This window comes from Melanaphis sacchari, unplaced genomic scaffold (assembly GCF_002803265.2).
Source record: "Melanaphis sacchari strain LSU unplaced genomic scaffold, SCAv2.0 Contig74_pilon_pilon, whole genome shotgun sequence".
Classification (NCBI taxonomy): domain Eukaryota; kingdom Metazoa; phylum Arthropoda; class Insecta; order Hemiptera; family Aphididae; genus Melanaphis; species Melanaphis sacchari.
Window position 1 is genome coordinate 795,446 of NW_020271531.1, and position 25,462 is coordinate 820,907.

The 25,462-nt window shown below is 25.5% G+C and overlaps 2 protein-coding genes across 2 annotated transcripts in view; one reads left to right on the forward strand and one right to left on the reverse strand.

Moving 5' to 3' along the window:
- Positions 1–1,953, forward strand: part of LOC112601084 (prolactin-releasing peptide receptor) — a 97,814-nt gene extending 95,861 nt beyond the window's left edge. The window contains exons 7-8 of the mRNA XM_025348511.1: positions 707–841; positions 1,720–1,953. Of these exons, the coding sequence (XP_025204296.1) occupies positions 707–841; positions 1,720–1,855 (271 nt within the window). The 3' untranslated portion in view covers positions 1,856–1,953. The remainder of the gene's footprint in view (positions 1–706; positions 842–1,719) is intronic.
- LOC112601085 (transcription factor SPT20 homolog) lies at positions 1,925–4,502 on the reverse strand. Its single transcript, XM_025348512.1, has 2 exons — positions 4,155–4,502; positions 1,925–2,682 (listed from the first exon to the last, which is right to left on the reverse strand). Exons 1-2 carry the CDS (start codon positions 4,182–4,184, stop codon positions 2,005–2,007), a joined length of 708 nt encoding a protein of 235 aa, XP_025204297.1. The 5' UTR covers positions 4,185–4,502; the 3' UTR covers positions 1,925–2,004.
- Positions 4,503–25,462: the final 20,960 nt, after the last annotated feature.

Consider the following 25,462-nt stretch of genomic DNA (forward strand, 5'->3'; position numbering starts at 1 on the left):
ACACATTATTTATTATTCGAGATTTTTCCTAATCCATGAATTGTACTAATAAAGTTATAGGTATATTTGAAGATATTGAACAACGACGACGTATTATTGGTCGTCGGAAGTATCATAAAAATAAAGCAACGTTGATATATATTATTAAACACACGTATGATATTAACATTTCGTAGATATTCAAACGGTCGTAATCTATTATTTTATATTCAAAAGGAAGTATCGATAATAATGTTTTGAGAACAAAAAATTTACCATAAAAAAAAAGTTTACGAAGGGTTTAGTAACCGATATGGTGTTATATATTCGACCATAAAACAATGGTCAACGGCCAAACGTTGCATACATAGATTCATATAAACGCAAGTCTGTCGCAGAAAGTTATCGGTGTACTCACAAATTGCCTCTATGGTCTAGATAGGTTGGTCTTTTTCTATTATAACTTAATATATCGTTACATTTAATTGTATTACAAGAATATCAATTATTTTTGACGATTGGAGCAATATGTAGGAGCTAGAATTTAATCTTTTAAAGTTTTACCGTCTAAATTAATAATTTTATTGTACTTGTATAATAACAGTTTTTAAAAGTATTTTCGAACGATGTTTCAAGTATCAAAAATCATAAGAAATAATATTGTAGTTGTGTAATATTTCGTACAGCACATTATGCCAATAATTATGAAACTTAAAAATCATTTCAGATTGGCAAAACTCGAAGTGTCTGAAACGTACGAGAACAGTAGACACTTCGATTTGACGTTCATGATATGCGTCTGGTTGGCATTTGTGCCAACAGTCACCACTCCACTACTGTTTGTCGCATGGAATTCGGACAGGTAAGTACGCGGGTGAGCATTCAAAACCACTAATTTTTTGAAAGCGAAATTCACTCCTATTTTGTTTTGTTTTTGTCTATATCATCTAAGGTCCGGTGGATAAAAGTTACATATATATTCGATTGATAATTTAAAATAAAAGTCTGAAATAACCCTAAACAAATTGTCTATATTTTAGTTGGTTTCTTAAATTACATAACTGTGAAAAAAATATATATGATAACAATTAAATTAATAAATAGAAATAAACTTTCATACTAAACAATCTCAATGTAGGTAATCAGACAAATCAATATAATATTATTATCAATAAATCTAAAAAATTAACCTAAATGTATCTCATCACTGTGGTTTACCAATGAAACCTGTTGCTACAAATCCTCAGTAATTATTTTATTCTCACGGTATACATATATTGTTCATTTAGTGAAAGACTACTTATGATAGTCAATAAACACATATGAAAACTTTCATATTTTATATACTATTGAAATAGATGTTTTAAAATAAATTAATAATATTAATAGATGTAGAGTTTCTATCACACTCAGTTTTATATGAACAGTACCACAATTGTGTTTCAATTATTTCGTATAACTGGATAAAATTAGATCAAAGTTTTGGCTAACGTTTTTAAAACTATCAACATTTCTTATTACCAATTTTTTAATATAAATAATTTTTCCCTAAAACAATAACAACCTACAATTGTTCTCGAATGTTTACATAAAAGAGTCAGAAACGAGCGGATCTCTTTGCTCACGCTCCTAGTTAATACATGTATATTATAAACGTTTGTCTTGTAGTTCACGTAAATCCAATCTGCTCTCACCTAGTCATCGTCCGTTTTAATTAAGCGTCGTGTATTGTTTTCGCAGTAGTACCAAGGATCGGATCAGAAGTTATTTCAAAAGGACAAAGGTCACCGCGGAACAAGCAACCAGGACCGTGTCGACGGAGGGTCTCGCAGCTCGCAATTCAATTTATACAGTGCAAGAGAGCATTCCGGCTTAAACGCTTCGAACGAACTGTTTACATTAGTTTATTAATTATATAATATAACAAAACAAAAAATAAAATTAGTATTAATAAAAATAAAAACAAAACAAAAAAAAAAAACAATAATAAAATAAAATAAAAACATAACAAAATTCACACATTATTCAGTACGAATAGCTAACGCCGTTGCCCGAGAATTGAAATTTCGACACGTCAGCGGCCGAAGAGTAGTACACTCCCAGCGGGTTTGGCAATTGCTGATTGGCCGACGCTCCGTTTTGCTGCTGGTACAAGTTCAAGTTCGGCTTCTGTTGCTGCGGACCCTCGGCGGGCGCCTCGTTCACCGGTATGGTCGCAGGCCTGAACAGTGGTTTCTCCGCGGTCTGGTAATACTGCTGCTGCAATTGCTGTTGTAGCGGTTGCTGCTGCTGTAGCTGCTGCAATTGCTGCAGTTGCTGCACTTGCTGTTGGTATTCACTGCTGTATTGCTGCGGTGACGCCGCCGGTTGATAGTAATCCCAGGCCGACAGGGGCTGTTGCTTGTACGGCGACTGGAGCTGCTGCAACTGCTGGAGCTGGAGCTGTTGTTGCTCCAACCTAGCCTGCTGTTGCTTCTCCAAGGTCTGTTTCTGCTGAGACGGATAGTAGTACGGCTGCGTCGGGTAGTTGTACTGTTGTTCCGGGTACTGTTGGTAAGCGTCGCCGGCGGTCATCGACTGTTGCGCCGCTTCGTTCGCGAACTGCTGCTGGGCGACTGCGATCTGCCTGTCCGGGGTCACCGGTCTCCGGTAAACCGCACCGAGCTTTTGGCACATGCACATTCCGGTCAATTGCAATATAACCTGCGTATAGAGTCGGAACAAAAAAAAATTAATTTAATATTTTTTAATGCACGACGCTCGTAAACATTTAACTTCCATTGATTTAATTTAGGCGTCCCTCGTCCCTGACCCCTTAGAAACAAAAAAAACTTTCGAAACTCATCCCGTTTTCGTAGCCAAGCGAAATGTATTCAGTTAGTTCGAGCAAAAAGTTTTTCCGCTGACTTTACAAGTCCAAGCGTAAACGCCGTTGCAGTGCTGCGGGCAACGAGATGAGCGACGCTACGTCGTAATCGTCATATTTTCTATTGCAACTCACTACTGCTATTTCGTTTATTAGTTATTATTACTATTTACTACTAAATGAGAGACCGTCGGATTGTTTTAAAGACAACGTGAAATTTAGTTCGCCACAATCGATTTTTTTGCAATCATAATATCACATGCGATGTGAAAATAACTGTTTTAGTAGTTTTAATTTTATTTGAACTATAGATATGAATAATTAATTTTATATACAGGTAGTGGGCTTATAGATATTTTCCGTTTAAAATTTAAATTATTTCCGTGAATAATGTAAATGTTAATTTTGTACATTCCATTTTATTATTTGATTAGATTAAATTAATACATTTATAATACATAACCGTAATTTTTTAGGGATATTGTTAAAATGTACTCAAAACAAAATAAAAAATTGTTTATATAGTTAATAGATTTAAGACTACATTGATTTATACACAATATATAATAAACATAATTCTTATTTAAATGGTTGTATAATTGTTTAAAATATATATTTTCGATTGTACAACTGCATAAAGGTATAGTCCTTAAATTGTAAATCACTTTTAATGATCTATTCTCAACATAAAGACAGTGAATTTATTCTACACAAAACATTATGTCAACTTAAATAAGATTATACGATTATACAGTTTATTTTCGTAAAAAACGAATTTAGCTGTAAAAACTTGAATAAATGTTAATAATATTTTATGTGTATATTTATTTATTTTTATTTTTTTTTTCGATTTGCTGTGTTTGTACTTGAATAATACAGCGAGTAATTTTCGTGAACAAAAAAAAAATCCGGAAGTGACAATAGAATTGTACAATTGTACCGTGCATGATTTACTAGAATTGTTAAATTAAAAACGTCGCGAATAAAAGTTGTTTACTACGCAATATAGGGAACTCGTTATTAAGAGTGCTTTGATTTTATAACTAAATTGAAACAATTTTTCATTCGCTAAACGTAATTGTTATATTTATATTATACACAACAGTCGGTTGTTTTCGGCGTAAATTATCCCAAAAGAAAATAAATGAATATTATCGGTCAAACACGAATACAAGTACAGAGTGATATAATGTATAATCCTTGGTTATTTTTTTACACTTAAATGTCATGTTATCGATATTTGGGGAAGCGAACGGAAAAAAAAACACCTATACATATCTGTGTATTATTGAATAACGGCTTTACTCACCAAAGCAATGTTGAATTTGGCCGAATCCATGCTGTTATAAGTATATATACTGAACGATGTCGGGAATTCGATACGATTGGTGCGCGCGGATGCGTACTAGCAGATAATATTATTAATCCGTCTAAATAATATTATAATATTATAACAATATTGTAACTGTTTCGCGGTGTAAATAGTACTAAGTACTAATAGTATAACGCATTACAACAATGAAAATAATAATGTGAAGTCACCCAAACGAGACGTCGTGTTCGATATAATATGTACGTAAGTATAATATGTCATACGTATGTGGTTATTTCTTATATAGCGACGTGTTTGGACGTTAAATCGAAAGTGTGCCGTAAACGTCGGAGGACCAAAAATTTATAACGGACTGAAACACACACACACACACACACACACACACACATACAAACACACATACACTCACAGCTGTTGGCCGCACAATATTGTCGCACCGGACTCAATAAATCCGATCACGTTTTATCCAATTACCGTTTATACGCGCGGCGAGTTTGTAATAAAAATAACGCGTGCATATATATCACGTCATGTACTTCCTATTCACCTCAAATAGCGAGTAAAATTATATTAATATATTATTACGATGACGACATTACAATTATTATTATTATTACCGTTGAAGTTATATGATTTCACTCGGAAATCAATTAACACATTCCGGTCTCGTGCCCTGCTCCCACTCCGCTGTTCTCCTTTACATCATCCTAAGTCATCCCCTCACACCTCCGTACACCCACCCATCAAAAATATGAATTTTATAGTATATTATACGTTTGGCTCGTACGAAATCAATTATTTTCGCCACTTTCTGGTTTGTGCTTTTTTTTTTTGTCTTTCTTTTTTTTCTCTGCCACCCGTGGTCATAGATTCGCGAGATTTCACTTTTGGAACGTATGCGAAAACTAATCGCCCACGACGACCGAAATCGGATTGGATACGATCCCAAAGTTTGATAGAGATATATTATATACATATAATATATATATATATATAATATATTGTGTCACACGTTTTTACGAGCACTGATAAATGGTAATAATTAATTGGAATACATTATGTTAGATTATACCGGATGCGTTTGTAACAAAAGCCTTTTTCTTTTCTTTTTATGAAATGGTAGAAAGAAGACGAAATAATTACCCATTTAATTAAATTATTCATTTGTTTATCACGTAATTAAATACAATTAATTCAATTTTGTTGAAAAAAGATAATTTGTGGGTCCTGAGCCAACAAAAAATCGTGCCGTTGTCCATTAAAATATATTATCACCGACGATTTCAAGTTATTTTGGCATTAATTATTATTATTCGATGATTGTAAGTTGTAGTATTGTGTACTTGTGCACTTGTGTTTGATAGTTAGATACTCAAATTGATCTATTTAAATTTTTAAAATCTATATTCTGTATCATATTAATAATAATTATAAGAACATATTATTATATCAATAGACATAAACTTATTTCATGTCATACTATACATATTTAAATTCAGTGAAAATTAAAAAAAAAGAAGATTTAATTTTCAGAAAATTAAAAAGAAAACGTATTTAAACATAAATAATAATAAATATTTATATACCTATAATGAAATGTGTGCAATATTATTACATAATAGTCGGAGCAGTAATATCTTCAAACGGATTACAATACTTTGGTCAAACTGACATGCATACAGATAACACTGCGATTATATCAGAATTACGATTGCTGTTGGGCAGTAATGCGTATTGTGTAAAGTATTAATAATGGTATTCAAAGATTATCATTATTATTTTTTTTTTGTTCTGCAACGATTCATTTCCGTCTTTTAATACAAACGAATTGTGTTGGTGTAAAATACATCAATAAGTAAAATAATCATCTTAATTTCAGATTCCAGTTGAAAGGATATTTTTAAAAGTTTAATTGAGCAAAAATCCACTAAATATATAATAATAACTAAACAATCAAATATTAGATTAGCAATGATTTATAAAATTAAAGAGGGTTTAGTTAATGGTATTTGTATTTACGCAATAATTAATGCTCTTCGTTGGTCTTTTGTTTTAAATTCAATCGGTCATATTGTATAATGTACTTAACTACAATAAGGCGTTGTGACGACAAACAACTGAATAGATGTTTCAAATGAATTAATTTGTGCAAATTAAAAATCCGAAATTCTTCAGTTTATCATCATCTTTTTGAATAAGAATTTTGGTCAAAATAAATACGTCTAAGTATTAGTTGAAAAAAAGCTTAGATAAAAATAAATGAAAAAGTATCGATTCGTACGTAACTATAAATCAACCATAATAGCGAACGTGACTACGGTTAACAGATCCCTATATAACCGCAAACACGGTTCTATTAGACTTCTTTAGTTTTTGCACCACTTTAATAATAAATGTTAAACATAAATTCCTTGACTTTAAGCCTAAAACAAATCACTCATCGAGGTAGGTTATATATATGGATATAAAATATAATTTATGGATACGTATACATTACTTCAGGTTGATGATCATCTAATATCACGTTTATCTATATATCTGCAGTTTTGCAAGTTATACTCATTAAAATTATTTAAGTACAGAATAAATACAGATAATTACTTTGAAAAGTATTTGAAATACGTATACTTAAAAATTTATTTCTCGATGTAGTATCCACTAAGTACTCACATTTTTTTTTTCATGAAAAGTTAAACAACATAAAACTAATTTAAAATCAATTTATAGAAGTTTTTTTGGAATTTTCTTGTAATATATTATAATTTTTTAAGAATGTATACTGCATCGTTTTATGTAATTTTAAACTTTCCATCTGTATTCTCTAGTAGAAAGTACAATTACATAACTATAAGTGATACATAAAAAAATTAAAAAAACAATATATGTATTTCGATCGTGAGAAAGAGCCTTAGAAATGTTATCTCCGTGTTAGTATTTCCAGTTTTATTATAAAATCGATGAGCGATTATACCATTAATACCTATATAATTATATTTAAGTACTTACCTATACTATTATTATAGTGGTATTTAGAATTTAACGTAAGGTTTTTCCACAGAAAATGACTATCCATAAATTCTTGTAGATAATATAATTAAATAAAAATAAAGCTTCTAAAATATTCGTATTATTTTACAATTTTACATACATTTTATTTTATTACTTATACATGCGAATCCTTTTATTTTATTTTATTTTATTTTTTTTTTTTTTATGATTGAATTTACAAAAAAAAAGTATTTCACTTTAAAATTTAAATCCAGACAGCCACTTTGAAAAAATATGTATTTAAAAAACCTAAGTTATAGTACTTGTTTTAAAGTTTTTAAAATATGTATTTTCAGACTATTTTTAGTAAATATTTGAATATTTTTACTCATATATATTATTATAAAACTAAGATACCTATACCAAGTTTACCTAGTATAGTCAATAAAATAAAACAAATACCACGCCAACACAATTTTGAAAATGTCTTCGTCTTATAAAAAAAAAACCAATCATTCTTCGGCTTCAATCACAATAATAGCGAAACGTTTGTCCAGTGATCGACATCCATCGCACCGCGTCTTCCTTTATTTCAATTTTCTTAGAATCAACAACCGAAAATGGTCTATTTATCTAATCACTCATTTCGCTTTCGATGGTGAATATTCAAGTATATATTAAATTAACTTCAGCCACCAAATAGTAATTCGCAAAATTGCAATGTGATTGCAACATGTATATTGTACATTGTATACACACCTATTATATAATTAGGTGGGTAGATAGATGTGAGGTATGCAACCACTATTAATTCACATGAGAGCACGATATTATGGAATACCATTTGAAACTGTTATAGATTTATATTATGAATACCTTAAGCCAAAAATAATTAAATTAATGCCATCAATAATATGTGTTGTGCCGAATATAATAAATTTGTATGTATATTATATAATTGTAAATTAATGTTCCTCAATATAAATATTATCAAGAAAACATAGAAAACAAAATATTACATTGTATTTTATTTATTTTGTGTACACACTCATTATGAATATTGATGTAATACATTGATAATAATTAACTGTATAATGAATGACTTGATTTTTATTATTTCCTTATATCCTATAAATTTCTATAATTATACAGTATTGACATCTGTTATTGTCCTGATTTGTAAATTTATTTTATAGAATTTTTTTTTAGGGCAGTAAAAATAAAAAAGTTAAAAAATATATGATACCATACTTTATAAATTGAACATGAAACAAAAATTTTACTTTAATATATATATTATATATATTATTTTATTTTTATAAATATTTAAAAAAAAAATTCGTTAAAATTAACAAAAAACAACGAAAGTTTGAAAACAACTGTTTTTTAACAATACTAAAAACGTATTTAAATCAATAACCAATAATATACCATTTATTTTCGGAGAAATTTTAAAACATTTAAACGAGTTCCTATAATATCAAGTCAAATATCTCAATAAAAATAAATTTTAGTCACTCATCCATAATATTCCGTTACAGGAAATAACTATACCATTAATGTATCTTTTTTAAATGCATATTTTGTTTATAAATTTTATTATTTTACAAAAAATAGTAGTCAATATTTATCATTTAAAATAGATTACACAAGAACAAAATTAAATTAAAACTTTTTGAAATACTAAATCATGAAAAAAAAATATATATTTTTAAAAGAAAAATAAATATTTTTAAATTTGAGTATCATTTAAATCAAAATGTTTTTAAATAGTAACAAGTTTAAGAAAGTTTAATCAATATTTTAAGTATTGATATTTATTTTACATAAAAGCTTACAACTTTTACACTATACCAAAGGTTTTTAAATAAATATTTATTGTTATACAAATCAATCATATATTTTCTTATTATACATTTAAATAAAACTTAATACAGCTTCGTTCCTTAAAAAATATGAATAAAATATATTATTTTTTTTGAACATTTTAAATATATTAATTACTTACAAAATTTAAAACAATTTAATTGTAGGTATATATCATAAAACAATTATTAGATTATTAAATGATTTAAAATAGCCAAATAATATAAAATCTTATATTTATTAATTTAAAAATTAAGTCTTTTTTTTTTTTTAAACCATAGTTAAACTGTGTTATTTAAAAATTAAAATTATTCAATTATTTATGTCGTTAATACATATTAACATGTCCTGAAACATCTTACCTTCGTACACTTTAAGATGGGGTCACCAATTAATACTTTTGAAAAGCCACATTAGGAATCTGAAATTTTTTTGAGAGCCAAAAAAATGCTTAGTACATATTTTTAACATATCACAGGTATTATTTTAAAATTAGATGTATTGAGAACATTAATTTTTTTATTTATTATTTTATATTGTTTAAAAACGTTAAAAACATAATTAATGTTATAAATATTTGAAAAAAAATAAATTATAAATACAATAAAAATAGAAAATTGTTTAGTGATATTACAAGTATAGACGTAAAATTAACTAACAGTTACCCAATTATTAATATTAATAAGAAGGATAAGATATGCTTTGCAACCGATATATCAGCTGTTTTAGGTAAAAACCAATAAGCAAAAACAATGTACAAAAATAACATATATGGTGTTTTCATATTTATTTTTTATCTGCGGGTCGGATAAAATTTTTTCACGGGCCATATGTGACCAATGGGCTTCCATTTGATGACCTTTGCCCTAAAACAATTATTGTATTCGATAAATAATTAAAGCTCTGTCACCTAATAATGAGTTGCAATTATAGGTGTGCGGACAGAGTGAGCCGGTCGAGCCCCGGCTTGACCAGAATCTTTTTAGGAGCATAATAAAATTTTAACCAGATACAAACACTAATAAATAATAATGAATCAATACATTCGTGGCTATACTATAGGAAAGTAAATAATTACATAAAATCATTTAATGAATATTTTTTTTTACTGAAATTATTCAATGTAATACCAGTTACAAGTTGTTCATGCGAACAGGTATTTTTTAAATTAACAATAGCAAAACATAAATTTAAGAATACTTATGTACTATTCATCAATATCGACTTAATAGTTAATTATTAACGCTTACTGAACCAAAACTAACATCTAGTATTAATATTGACGAATTCAAAATAGTATGAAAAATAGGATAATTCATTTATAATTATTATATAATTAAATTTATCTAATAATATATTATGCATATACAATTTTTTGTTCATCAAGCCAAGTTTTTTAAATTTTGGGTATTATGTTTTTTTTTTTTTTATGCATAATTATTGTATTTATATAATTTTATTTTTAACTTCAAAAATATATGTTTAGAAATTAACACATTAATATTGTGTACACATACAACTTCATTTTATTTACACAGTTTTTAATTTACAATTAAAATGTATATTAATGTGTTAAAGAAAAATAATAGGGGCACTGTCCAAGTATTGGGGCATTAATTGTTCCAGATTCGACCGAAAATTGAAGTCGTCGCACGCTTATAGTTGTAAAGATATACGTTTATTATTTAACGTCCGTTCCTTTAAAACTTATGATCATATGATATTACGTATGTTTATTCTGAAGCCATAAAAACTTTTTAAGGTAAGTACGTCGAACAATTAGCAACAGTTTAACACAAAATATTGTTGTCGGAAACACTTTTATCGTAAAAAAAAACTAATACACAAAATATACATATATAATTTCACATTTACGCCATGATAATAGCATATTCACGTACTATTGAAATCTTCGTCTTTGCCGTATTCGAAATATAGATCGAACTCCTCTTACCTACGTGTACATTGATAATTGGTAAATATGTTGCAACTTCAGCACATCTTGATTTATCGGTTCAACCTATTTTAATAAATAAATCTTTCAAAATTTATAAATTTTAAATTTTATATTTAATACAAATGTTGAACACAAGTCAAAAATATGAAGTTATCAAAATAATATAAAAATTATTCAATAAAATACCAAGTGTCTTACTCGTTAGTTATATATTTGAAAACAATGTACTCGATTACGATAATATAATATAAATTATAAATTATAATAATATATTTAAATAATTCTGATAAATACATTTACATGAACGGTACTATAAATTTGCTCTTGACAAACTTTAAAAATATTTCAAGTACATTTATTCTATTATTTACTACCCATGTAGAGGTAATCGATGTGAAACGATATATATACTTACGAGTGTATAAGTCTTGATTAATACCATCAACTTTTGCAGTCTCTTTGAGGATTCACAACCAATTTCTTCTTTACTATCGAAAATTATTTAATATATAGTTACATTCATGAATGTTGCCGTCAAACTATATTCTTTTAACAGATCCAAGTTAATATTTAATAAATGCTAGATTTATTGAAAAAAAACCATTATTTTTTCACTTTAACTGATATAATTTTTGTTCGTTCTAATACTTCAATCACATAAAATTATAAAAATTTTACCCAGATTATCATTATACGTAGTATGCAGTAAATATTATTTTTTTTTATTTAAAGAGAAATAATTTTTAAACATTCTAGCTTTGGATGTGTACAAAATCACTCAGCAATCAGCATTAATAGTAAGTAGTAATATAATATTGTTTTAATACATAATATACACTATTTTTCGGAGATTTGGTTAAATGCTGAACATATTTAGTGTTAAACGATCGATTCGACGTATCATTTATTTAAGAATGAAAAATTTATCGAGTGAACGGTATTTAATGATAGTCGATATAATGTGTGTAGAACGCTGTATTATACTCGTATATATAATACTGTGTAGAATCTTGACAGTTCAAAGCCCGCGGGAAAAGAATAAAGTTATCAGAAAACAAGTACGAATACAGTATACTTAACATAAATTTAATTGTACAGTACATTTTAGGATTTATTTCCGTTTAAATTATCGAGAATTGTATTTATTCATGGTCCAATAATAATGTACTTTAATCAAAATCAATGACGTAAGTATATTACCAGGTTAAGATATTATAATATTATTCAACTGATAATTTTTTGTCAAATGTATTTATATTGTTCATACCTGCAATAGGTGTTTATTAATTTTTTAGTTATGAATGATTTTCAGATAATATATTGTACCAATTTCATGCTTTTCATAACACGTACGAAATGTTTTGTTGTATTATTCAATTAAGAAAGTAATACGACGTGTCTGACGTGACTGTTGTGGCAGTGTGGTTCGTATTTTAGTGCTGAATACATTATACGTATTATGTCAAAATCCACCACCACAAGCTCACAACCTATCTATATTATTATATTTTAATTGATGTACAAAAGCTGCCAATTTTGACGACAAGATCTCCAAATCAAATGAAGTCTATACGCGCAATACTCAGTCATTTGCATTACATTATAATATATTGTCCACGTGTACACTACACACACGAACACACACATAAATTTATATATTCTGTGTATTAGAATAATAACGTACCATGTACGATTATTACTTGTATATTTGAACATTATAGGTCGTAAAATAATTGGTTACTATTGTGATTTAAAATATGCTTTTCAAATCCGCAACATGCGGTATGTCCATCCACTATTCATTAAGCGAACAATAATATGCAAGGTTTGAAGTGTGGGTGATGTATGTGCGGGTGTGTACTCAGCATAAATAACATTGAGTAACTTTGTAGATCTCGCAGATGAAATAACACATCAATCTAGTGTGATAAATAATTTTCATTATTATTGTTATTATTATTATTACTGTTACTGTTGTTAAAAATATAATATTATTATTATCACATTTGTCGTATACGAATTTGTGTGGAGAAAGTCATCCCGTCGGACAATCAGATATATCCGAACAAAAATTTAATTTTTATTTCAACAAACCAATACGCAATGTTAGATTTTATATCGTACGTATAAATTATATACGAGTATACTGCTGTACACAAACAATGCACTACTACGACTAGCAGTATTAGTTAATATTTTACGATTTTAATGATCTGTGTCCACGTTTAGATCTGTATGTTTGTGCGTGACTATCCTTATAATTATTATATTTTATATAACTGTAAGTATAGCGAAAGAGGTATTATCAAAATTTTTACTTTTCACTTCGTTTGCTTACCTACATCCAATAGCTGTAGCTCTATCAAATAGGCTCCTAAGTATGAATAATACAATTATTATAATAATAGTTATTTTAGATAATATTCCTTCTACAAAATCAAAATTCGATCAATAACACATAGGAATATAATGTATGTTAGAACATTATTATTTTTATTGAGCCATAACAGTACAATTTTCATAGTAGTGCCTTGATAAACTATGTTTAGCCATTAATTTCGACTAAATGTCAGCTAAATAAATGGAACAATCTAACAAATAACATCGCGTGCTCTTAACTTAACCAATGTTCTTGGGAAACATACTACTGGTCTACTAAATCATGTTTTGGGAAGTTTGCCTTTGCACGCACTTTTAACTTCGTCACCTATAACTTATCTCCGAGTCGATATGTTCTTGTCTTGGAAATTATTTTTGAATCATTTGAAATTTGTTTATAATAATGACACGTAAGTGACATGACTAATTGCTTTAGTCTCAAGACAAATTGAAAACTTAGAATTCTAATACAACCAATAAAATCTCTATAATTTTTATAAGCTTTAATTAGTTATAAATACTATAAATAACAGATTTAAAATAGAGTGATGAATATTTTAGTTTTATAATGTTGTTTTTTTTTTTTTTTTTTTTTTAATTATTTTTTTATGCATATCACATATTTTGAAGCAGTAAAAAAAAAAATACTTCAACCTTACACTTTAAGGGTGGTTTCTGGTAAAATATTATACTTAGTTTATACTTGAGAGCAAAGGGTAAAACAGTGGAAAATTCCCAGTATTTTTCTAAATAAAAATAAATTACGGAAAAATGAGAATATTTACACATATTCTATAGTTTTCAACAAAACCAATATTATTCTTTTTTTGTGTAAAATTAAATAACCATAAATATTTTTGTTAACATTTTTAAATATGATATTTTTATTTTTTTTAATATTTCAGTTGTTTTTGAACAATTTATAAATGATTAAAATCTTATAATTTCAATAATATTATGTGTAGACTACATTTTTTTTTCATATATATAATTAAAAAGTTAGAAAATTTTGTTCAGAAATTTATAAATAAGTATCAACGTATCATATCTTTAATTTTTTCAGTAAGCGTCTGAAATTTAAATTTTAACAAAATCTATTAAAATTGCAAGAATTTAATTTTTATAATAAGATCATTTTTTTTTTTTTAATATATAAAATTTTAAAATATAATAAAATATTTTTCAGTTTTTGTTGTATTATAATTAAATTGTTTTAGGTGAAAAATAGTACAGATAGAATTTATAGACAAAACTATATAAACTGTGAAATTTAAATCACACATAAATTCGATCGGTTTAATGTCGGAGTATTAATGTTATGGATTTTCTGAAGCATATAACATTTTTATGTTTCTATTTATACTATATCAATAATTAATTATTATGTATAAATTGGTAATGCTATTTATTTGTTGGTTATTTACAATATTTACAAATATCATACATTGGTAAATGGTAATAATATCAAGCTTGTAAGTAAAAAATAAAGCATATATATTTATATATACGCGAATATCTGTAAGTCTTCATAACGTAAGATTAAAATTAATCAAGATATGCATTCTTTTTTTATCCCAAAAATTTAAAGTATAAAAAAAATGTTATTAAACACATTTCAATCTTTATATTTTAAAACTCCTAGCATAATGAATAACTTAATGAATGTGTTATACATGATAAGATGTCATTCGTTATGTTCTCTTTCAAATTTGTATGTTTGTTCACAGTCTTCGTAAGTTCAGAATCCAACCAAGTATTTTAATATGATAATACTGATGACGTCTTTTAAACGAGATATGTCGAGAGAGAGATAGAAAACCGCCACCTTTATAATTGTACCTTGAAAAATGTTGTCAAAGGTTGTAATGAAATAATTAAAATATGATTGTACACAACTCAGTTTAATAGCTGAAATGTTTTGTTTAACTTAATTGTACTGATATTTATATTCATACCTTAAAAATATTAACTATATTACAAAGTATAAATTGATGTTTTGAGCAATCTAAGATCATGTCAGTGAATTATAAATAATATAAATTACAACAATTATAATAACATTAACATTTCAAGTATTCGTTTTTGTTATAAAATATTTAATGATTTATTTTTATTAACAAACTGTTTTAACTTAAATCTTTCAAGGAAAATATAGTAAAATATAATATTTGATGACCATCGTGTACAGTGAAAGTATAAAATTAATATGCACTGTTTTGTGCATTTGTATATTATATTTTTGGCTTTTTTTTCTTTTTTTGCAGTTTGTACGAAGTATTTATAAGTGGATGGATAAAACGGAAAATAGCGCTTTTAATGAAAATATTATGGTGGTAATGATCATCGTTGGGTTAATGAAACAGAACATTACACAATGAAAAACGGAGTCGATTTGAATTTTACAACATGAAATCACTCAAAAAAAAAAAAACATCATATCATAAAATAACTTTTTTTTATTCCAGCTAGATGAATAGTGTGATTTTTTTTATCTGTTAATAACATAATAGCAAATTTTATAATGTCAGCATTAAATTTAAAAAAAAAATGATATTTAATTTATATCTATTACACAATATTATATGATAAGAATATGTTTAAAAATAGTGAGAAATATTTTATATGAAACTTCGTGAAGTTAAAAAAATATATTATATTTTATTTTCAATTCATAGTTTTGTAATGCAAAGGTGAAGAAACATTCTTTTATTTAATTAATTTTTAAAAAGTATTAAATTTGAATAATAATTGTTAGCTTTGGCTTAAAACAGATACGTAAATAAACTACTACACTTGAATAAATAAATGTTCTGTGCTCACTTAAGTGTGTAAATCTTACATGAACCTATAACTACAGAAATGTACTGACCACATACGAACTATGTTATTCACGACGTGAGTGAGAGTACAATTTGTTAAGTGTGGCCTTTGTGTGTTCTAAGTGCATTCTTCCTTAAATATAGATATAGTTACTACAGAGCATTTGTTTATTGGCAACTATAAACTACTAAATTGGTTTTCAACACGCGTGAAACCGAGATTTTTATATTATTAAAATGGCAACACTCTCAAATTTTTAAATTAACATTTCATTTATTTTCCGGCAATATAAGAAAAAAATCAAGTAAGAAAATAAATATTATGATACTGGCCATAAAATATGGTATCTACGTTTAAGTATATGACGTTGTAATTTCGATCGATAAATATTTTAGACTAACCCTGTTAACAGAATACATAAACAAAATAACAATTAAAATAATTAATACTTTAGGATTTTCTGCCAAATTTAAAAGTAAACATCATATTTAAAAGTACATATTGAAATTATTTTACAAAATGTATGGTATTAAAAAATACTTGCTTTAAGAGGGGAATGGAATTTAAACAGAAATTAGAAAAATTAATGTTTTTACTTCAAATTTGAAGCATGAGGTTTTTAAAAAAAAATTAACCTTTATATCTTGTATACATTATATAAGTCATTGGTTGAATGATCAAGCCAATATTTTGGAAACAAATGTTCTTGTCTCATGATAAATATAGCTTAAACGTGCATTCGAATGATTACAGCTTGAATAGAGCATTAAGCCATAGCAGTATTTTACGTAAATGGTTATGCTCGTGTGTAGATGGTATTGTATAACAACGGAAATGGTATGGTGTATTTAAGTATAACTGCAAATTAAAATATTGCATAGGCAGATACAAGACTTATTTTATCAAAACTCTTGTAGCTAAATATATAACATTAATAATATTATACTTTGGAAATCAGTTGTTAGAAAAATATGGTTTTATTGAAGTAGGTCAGAATCGTAAAATTTAGATGTAAGAACGTTAATCTTAAAAGAAAAGTAACATAAAATTGAATTTTAAAGAAAAAAAAAATAATCTTTTACAACAATAAGTTTTTGACGGCTACCATATTCTATTACATCAAAAATACAAAGCAAAATATTACTATGGATATTTTTAGGGTGCTGTTCTTAGATAGTTTTGTTGTTTTGTAAAATAAAAATATGAGTTTTAATAGTTTGTTCTATTGGACTATAGGGAATTTTCTTTAAAATAGCTGTAAATTTCACATCGAATGTACGCGTTTTTAAGCGTTATGGTTTACATAATATGTTTTTAAAGATCAATTGTTTTTCTCAACTTAAAACAACATTCAATCTGTATAATGAAAAATACCATCATTATTTTGTTTACCTAGATGATATTTCAGATTATATAAAATGCACATAAAACAAAAAAAGTTACAATAAGATATGATTTATAAATAAACTATAGGTAAATAAGTATATTCCATTTTCCACGTTACAAATTATTTCTTTGAAATATTGTCATTTATACGTTACATGAATATTAGATCAAAATGCTCAGCTATTTTAAGAATTTTAATTTGCTTGTTTTATTTTAATCAGTTATGAAATTAATTATGTATAGCAAATATAAATTTTTAAATTTTTAAGGATTTAATAGAACAATTGATATATTTTTATTTTTTTATATTTAAATACAATTGATAACAAAACTACAATAAATACTGTGATTTATAAACATAATTTATCAAGGCAATATAATAAGGAGTCATAAGATGTAAAAACTGATATTTTTTTTATAATACAATCGTATCAAAATTATAAAAATAATAGTTATCAATAAAAAAAATATAATGCAAATTACATCAAAATAAAAAAATTTTTAAGAATAAAATTGCTACAGATTTGGGTAAAAACGATCACTCTATTTTTTTATACGATCTACCCTAAAATAATGTGATACGATAAATTATAAAATTGATAAAAGATTTCAACAGTCACACTAACATTTTTTTTAAACTATTTGTTCAGGACAAATACATTTGTAAAATAAATATTAGTTTATTAACATAGTGTAGATAGTATGATAATTGTATAAGGCATAACATATTTTTTAATTGGTTATTCATTAAAAATGAGTACTTATTTTAATAATTCAAGATTAATTTTGTGGTAAAAACTAATATATTAAATGTGTTAACATTATTTTGTTTTATTTTATTTTTTTAATATTGTTAATTTCAAAAGAATTATACTATGTGGGTCAACTTTGATTAAAGAAAAATAAAATATAAAATTCATGTATAATTAATATAATCAATATTCACTCAAACAAATGAAAATACAATATTAAGATAATTAATGATAATGATTTGGTAAAAAAAAATAATATACTACACCTAGCTAGTTAGACTTAAGCTTGAATATTTTATCCTACAAAAGATGAAAAAATATATTTGGTGTCTGTATTTTATACCTTAAAATGTATTTATTGTTTTTATATTTCTGCATTTTAATATTGACCTAATTAGTTAAATAAAGGTTCATATAGAAAAGTTATTCGAGTATAACATTTTAACATGTCCATTATTGATATATGATATTATTAGTGTATCAATACGATACACTAGTAAATATACTATTTTAAAATTCAAAGTTTCTTATTACTTCTTATCATCATGATATTTTAAAAAGTTTTCATCATAATTAAATTTAAATATTCAAGTTCACTTTAAAATACAAATCATATACAAAATTATACATGACCTATAAGTTATATTTTGAATTACTTTCTTTCTTTAAAAAAATACTTTATAAAACACATTACAATTATTTTAGTTTAACTTAATATTAAATAAATAATTCAAATACCAAAGGAAGATTATCAAAAGGTACAACGATGTAACTTTTTTTAATCAGTTATTAAAAATGTATACACCTCGTTGAAATTTAAAAAAGTAATGGACCATATTGAACTTAAAATATTAATGAATACAGAATAATTAAAAATTAAAAATCATTATAATGATTTGAAAAAAAAACCGTTTATTTATTTTAGATTTATAAATAAAAATTCTGAAACTTAATAAAAAAAATCTGTATCTTCAGTTTTACATTAATTTAAAACTTTTAAATATTTTTTCCACAAATATTATAATGACTTTTTCTAACTAATACGATAAATTTGACTGCAAGAGGAACAAAAACAGGACATGTATATATTTATGTATTTATAATTCAACACGTATACATAAGTAAATTTTTTTGCTACTGCAGCTTTTATCTCATTTAAATAAGTATTCAGTGTGCTTTCTCTACTTTCATTATTACTATTCCTAATAGTTAACATTTAAAACTGCTTAAAAGCTTAAAAAAAACCTGTAGGTTTTATAATATTTTTAAATATACTTACTTCCATTCAATAAGTAATTAGAAAAAGTGCATGGACATGCACTTAATATATAGGTGAAATAAGGTATATTCGTGATAAATATATAAAATGCTTAACCACACTTTTGATTTTAGTAATTAGACTTAATTAATGTAATAATTTGATTGACATAGTGTAAAGGTACTAGAATATATATATTTTTTCGATTTAACAATGTTCGTATTTAATATGTAAATTCAAAAGTAATTTATAAGAGCTAGCTAATTTCGTGACAAGATCTTTAATTTCATGGTAAAGGGTAGGTAATTTTGTTAATAAGCAAAATTTTTAATTTTTGATCACTATTACTTAAAATCTACAAGTGTAATATTATTTAATTAAATTATATGTTTAATTATAAGCTTAAAGGTAATACAAAATTTATTTTTTTGCATTTTTTACAACTTTTTTTAAGTTTTAGTTATATAAATTATTAGATATGTTACCTACTTATTAAATATTAACGCAATACTAATCAGATTCGTAATGACCACAGTAGTCACATATAAAAATACCATCTTTTTTCTCTGCTGATTGGCAATTGACTTGATATGGTTGTATACAAGGCTTCATATCTTTTTTAACTTTTTTTTTCATCATTTTATTAGAATCTGTCATTTTTAAACATTATTGTAAAGCTTCATCTGAAAATGTAACTGTGTGTAGAGCATTTAATATTAGGATGTCGTTTGTTTTTTTTAATACTGTGGTTGTGACGATTGGGATCAACAGTATATCGGATATGTTGGTAGAAGTTGTTGGTTGATTGTTATTAACAATAGGAATATTTACTTCTTTGTTTGTTAGTTGAGGTGATGTTTCTGGCGCGATGGCATATTGGTCCAAAGAATAGATCCCCTTTTTTTAGATGCGTTTTGAATATTTGTAGAACAAAAACAATTTTTTAAACTTAAAAAATTGTTAATCCAAATCCTAATTTTTACATATTAAATATATAGTGATACATTTCAATTTCTATATCTGAAGTTAGTGCATTGCATATCGTCTACTAAGTTTTGAAATACAGCTCTCATTTGCCAGCTTATATGATTTTTAAGTGAACTCCGTGGCACAGAATTTTCTTTTGCCACATTATAAATAAAAAAATGTTGTTATTTTACCATTTTGGTAGCAGTCACCATTTGAAAATTACCATATTGTTGATATCCTTTTCTTTTGGGCATATTAAAGCATAAAATCTAATAACATATTCAAATTTCGTAAATAAATAAAACTAATTTTGTAATATTAGCTAATTTCGTGATAGCCCAAATGGTAAAATTAATGCTAAATTTAAGCACTCGAGATGACAAGAAAAAATATGTATTTCATACACGATGTAAAAAATTAATTTATACATTAATTAAATTGCACTGAAATAACCTACTTTATAATTAAAATATATTTGATCGAAGTAGCTAAAAAATGATGTTAATATATTAAGAAATTACTTGTCTTAATGTATACAATTCATAGAAAATAAAACAGCCTATGCTATTAATTTGGGCATATTATTTACTTTAATAATATATATTTACTTTGTACTTACCTTAAAATATGTCGAAAAAAACAATTTTTCAAACGTACGCCAAAAATTTGACTGAACTAAAAGACATTATTTGTAGAAATTATAATAAAATGTCTTTTTAGAGGTATATAATCATCATCTAACGTCGATTCTAGGTTAATTTGGTAAGACACAGTTATTTTAAAAATCTATGTGATTTTCAAGACAATTTTCTAATAGGGAACTACGTGATACGATCAACAAATAATATCACCAAATAACTTACGCCACGAAAATACCTTCCTTCACCCCATATATTAATATGTAAAGTTATTATAATATAGCATAATTATAATAAACATATGTAACAATATTATGTATACACAGTGGAAAATCAGGGGAGGTAGATAACACGGTATACAATGGTTTATAACGCAGTGGTGCAACCAAATAGGTGGGGATCCTGATCCAGACCCCTGCCCCCTTGGGACGTATAAAATAATTTATTAAATATATTTATTTAATCTAAAACGACTAAAACATAATATGGATAATTTATACACTTTCAAAACGAATTACCACTATTGGGAGGCATTGTCACTCTTTTATTTTCATTTTATTATTTTGTCAATTAAGTTTATATACATATAGTAAAAAGACAGTGATGTCATGATATGCTAAAATAAATTAGAAAAAAAAATGTATAAAAAAAAAAGTAATAAAGTCTAACTTTTAACTATTTTTCTCCCCAGCGAAGTATTTCCAATGGGAAGATCTCTTTACTCTGTTATTCCAATAATTATTTAATATATGTTATCAACTAAGCTTATTGTTCATTTTTTTTTTTTTTTTTTGTAACAGATTGCTGAATAAAAAATTATGTTTAAAAAAAAGTTTATTTAGTTCAGCTGTTTAGCAAATGGCATAATAAAAATTTTTGTCAAATATATTGTGAATATATAAAACAAAGTATGGACCCCAACCATTGGAAAAAAATTCTGGTTACATTATTAAATGAGGCGTATGTATACTTTTACACAGATATACAATTTATCGTATAGCCCCATATACTTATTAGAATTTTATTGACAATTATGAAATACTTTAAAATAATCTGTAATTTTCAATTCTCAAATAACATTTACATAGTTATTAAAATATATTTTAAGAACCGATGATCAAATCAAAGTTGAGTATCTATAACTTCCTTAATAACTAATGTCCGCCTTTATAAAAAAAAATAACTTATAGCTTTAAAAATTCTGATGAATGATAAGTTACATGTACATTATTCAACATTATATAATTCAAACTAGTCTTGTAAATTCTTATGTAACATAAAAATTGTATGATATTTTTTTTATGAAAAGTACTTCAAAAAATTGGCCAAAAACGAATATTATTTAAAACTGCATTAGAAAAAATATTCTGGGTGGTTTAAATTTATTAAATTCAATATTTTTCTTTAAACATACACTTATAAATAGCACCTGTATCTAATGACTTAAGTTAAAGTTCTGAACACTTGCCAATTACACCGTTTCACTTCCCAAAAATATATTTTATAATAATAATTATAAAATCTCAGTAATGTATATAACTTAATTGCTACGCACAAATTCTTATACTAAACCACACTGTTGGCTAAATACTGATGTACCTAATTTACTGGGGTCACAATATGTTACATTTTCATTGTGTATTTAAAATAATTTAAACGTTATGCATTAATAGTAAAATGTAAAAACCGTTACTAACCGTGTTCTTTTTATTTATAGGTTTAAATCACTCCCACATCGTTGTGGTCAAAATATGGCGTTATTTAATTAAAATTTTATTTAGAAAATTATTTAGATAAAATTTTATTTGAATAAATAGTAGATCAATTTTTCACAATTATTTGAATAACTAATCAATCAAATAATTTTCAGTTTCCACAACTAATTATTGGACTTATTTTCAAACATAATTATTCGAACAATATAATTAATAATTTAATTAAACATTGGTTGGTTTTTTATACTAATTTGAAACACGTAAATATTAAAAATAATAATTGGCATTATATTTTAAGTTATAGAATTGAAAATTTTAATTTACTTCAAATAAATGTAAAAATATTAGAAATTAATATTAAACAAGTACAAAACTAAACACAGTCATAGAAGATAGTAAAGAATTAGATAATATATACAATGTATACATACACACAAACACGCACACACACATATATAATATATAATATATACGTATATATTAATTATTACAATAATTAATAATAATGTTTGTTTGTAATAATAATTTCACAGTAACTATAGTAAAAATAAATAGTAGAACTTTAATAATAACAAAAATGAAAATAATATTTGTATCGAATTTCAAATTTCAATAAATAAGTTTTACATTAACTTATTATAATTATTACTTAAATATTAACAAATAACATCATACTTATTACTAAATTTTTAAATTAGATTTTAAAATAACTCTTTCTTCAAACATATCATCTGAAATTTTGTTACATTTCGGTAAATTGGTCATTGTTGCAAAGAAAAATAATCTTTCAACGAAACTTGATGATGACAGTATTATATATTGTAACATAAAGATATTTCGTTGATTGGTGGATATTACAATATTATAGTTTATGAAGTACTTCTACGTTTGAAAAAAAAAACACTTTTCTTTGTTTAGATTATACTATAATAGATGTCATAAGATTAAGCAGATATTTTATATTATATATATATATATATATAATATATATACATGGCACATATCCCATCTATCTATATATTTGTACATTATATGCTTTAAAGTGTACGCTCAATATTAATTTTGAAAAGTATTCGAATACATTTTTACTAAAATAATTGTAAATATATTATTTAAATATTTTTTTATTCGAATAACAAACTAGATAAAATTTTACCCAACTCTGGTTGTGGTCTATTTTGAAAGAAATTGAGTATGGCATACATTATACATTACACATATTATTATTATGGAGGATGAACAAGATAAATCAGAGGTCTACCCTTTAAATACATTTTACCGTGATTAGGGGTCTTCAAAAATAATTATTAGTAAACCTATATTTCAGACTAAGTACAATAGGTAATCTTAGCAAAACGCTTAATCAGATTTACATTAATTGAATAATAGAATAATTAGCAGAAAATGTATCTAGCCCTAAAGTGAAGTTTGATGGTCTTAGATAGTATAAGCATATCTTACACGGCAGATTACATAGAATACACTTTCAGTTTAACCAGTCATTACGTACTTACAAACAATATTATAATCAATAATAATTAAATAAATTTATAATTGGTATGAACCAAAACATGATTAATTATTATTATGCACATTAGTCCATAATAATAGACAAGATATTTTATAGATACTTGATAATAATAATGAAAAAATGGATTTTACTAATTTTAGACGATAAAAAACACCAACTATATTTTAATTAAATAATAATTTAAATTAACAAAATAATTAAGGTTTTTTTTTTTTAAACTCACTGACCAAATATCGTCCATTATTACTCACATTCGATGTGTTATAATACTATGAATACATTCCGCCATTTTTTTTTTTTTTGTAAAATATAATATAGCTACTAATATATATTCAATTGCAATTTTTCTTTCAAATTATTTGTAATTCTTTGTTTTGTATAAGGTTTACTCTAAGCAAATTACATACATACATATAGATACATACACACATCTTTTAATATTATTTATTAATTGTTGTTTTGAAATTTTAAAATATTTTTTTATGAATATTAAATATTAAAATAAATACAGCTATACTGTTTAAAATTACAATATTTCAATATAAATATTTATCAAAATATAAAAGATACAAAAGAAGTGTCTAACGTTAAATGGATCATCCGTTAAATAATAATTAGTGTTTCGTAAAAGTTCGTATTGTACGAGTAGCCATCCTAGCATGTTCATAAATCGATATCGCGTGTTAACTTAGTCCTAGTTTTACGTCATCTATAGTCCAAAAGACACACACAATTATACATGCATGCACACATATATATACATACATTTAATTGTCATGTATTTATATGCACCAGCGATGCATATCTGCAAAACGGACAACAGTATTGTCATTATTGTATCAAACACCATTAATTCCTAACAATCAGCAAAATAATACACAGACACACGCTTTTACTAATAATATTATGTTGTTGAAAACGATATTTTATAGATTTTGTTTATAATCCAATAAACCTATTCAAAACGTTTAAGACTTCAATAAAATGATTCGGAAATTGGGTAATATGATTGATACGCACGAGTA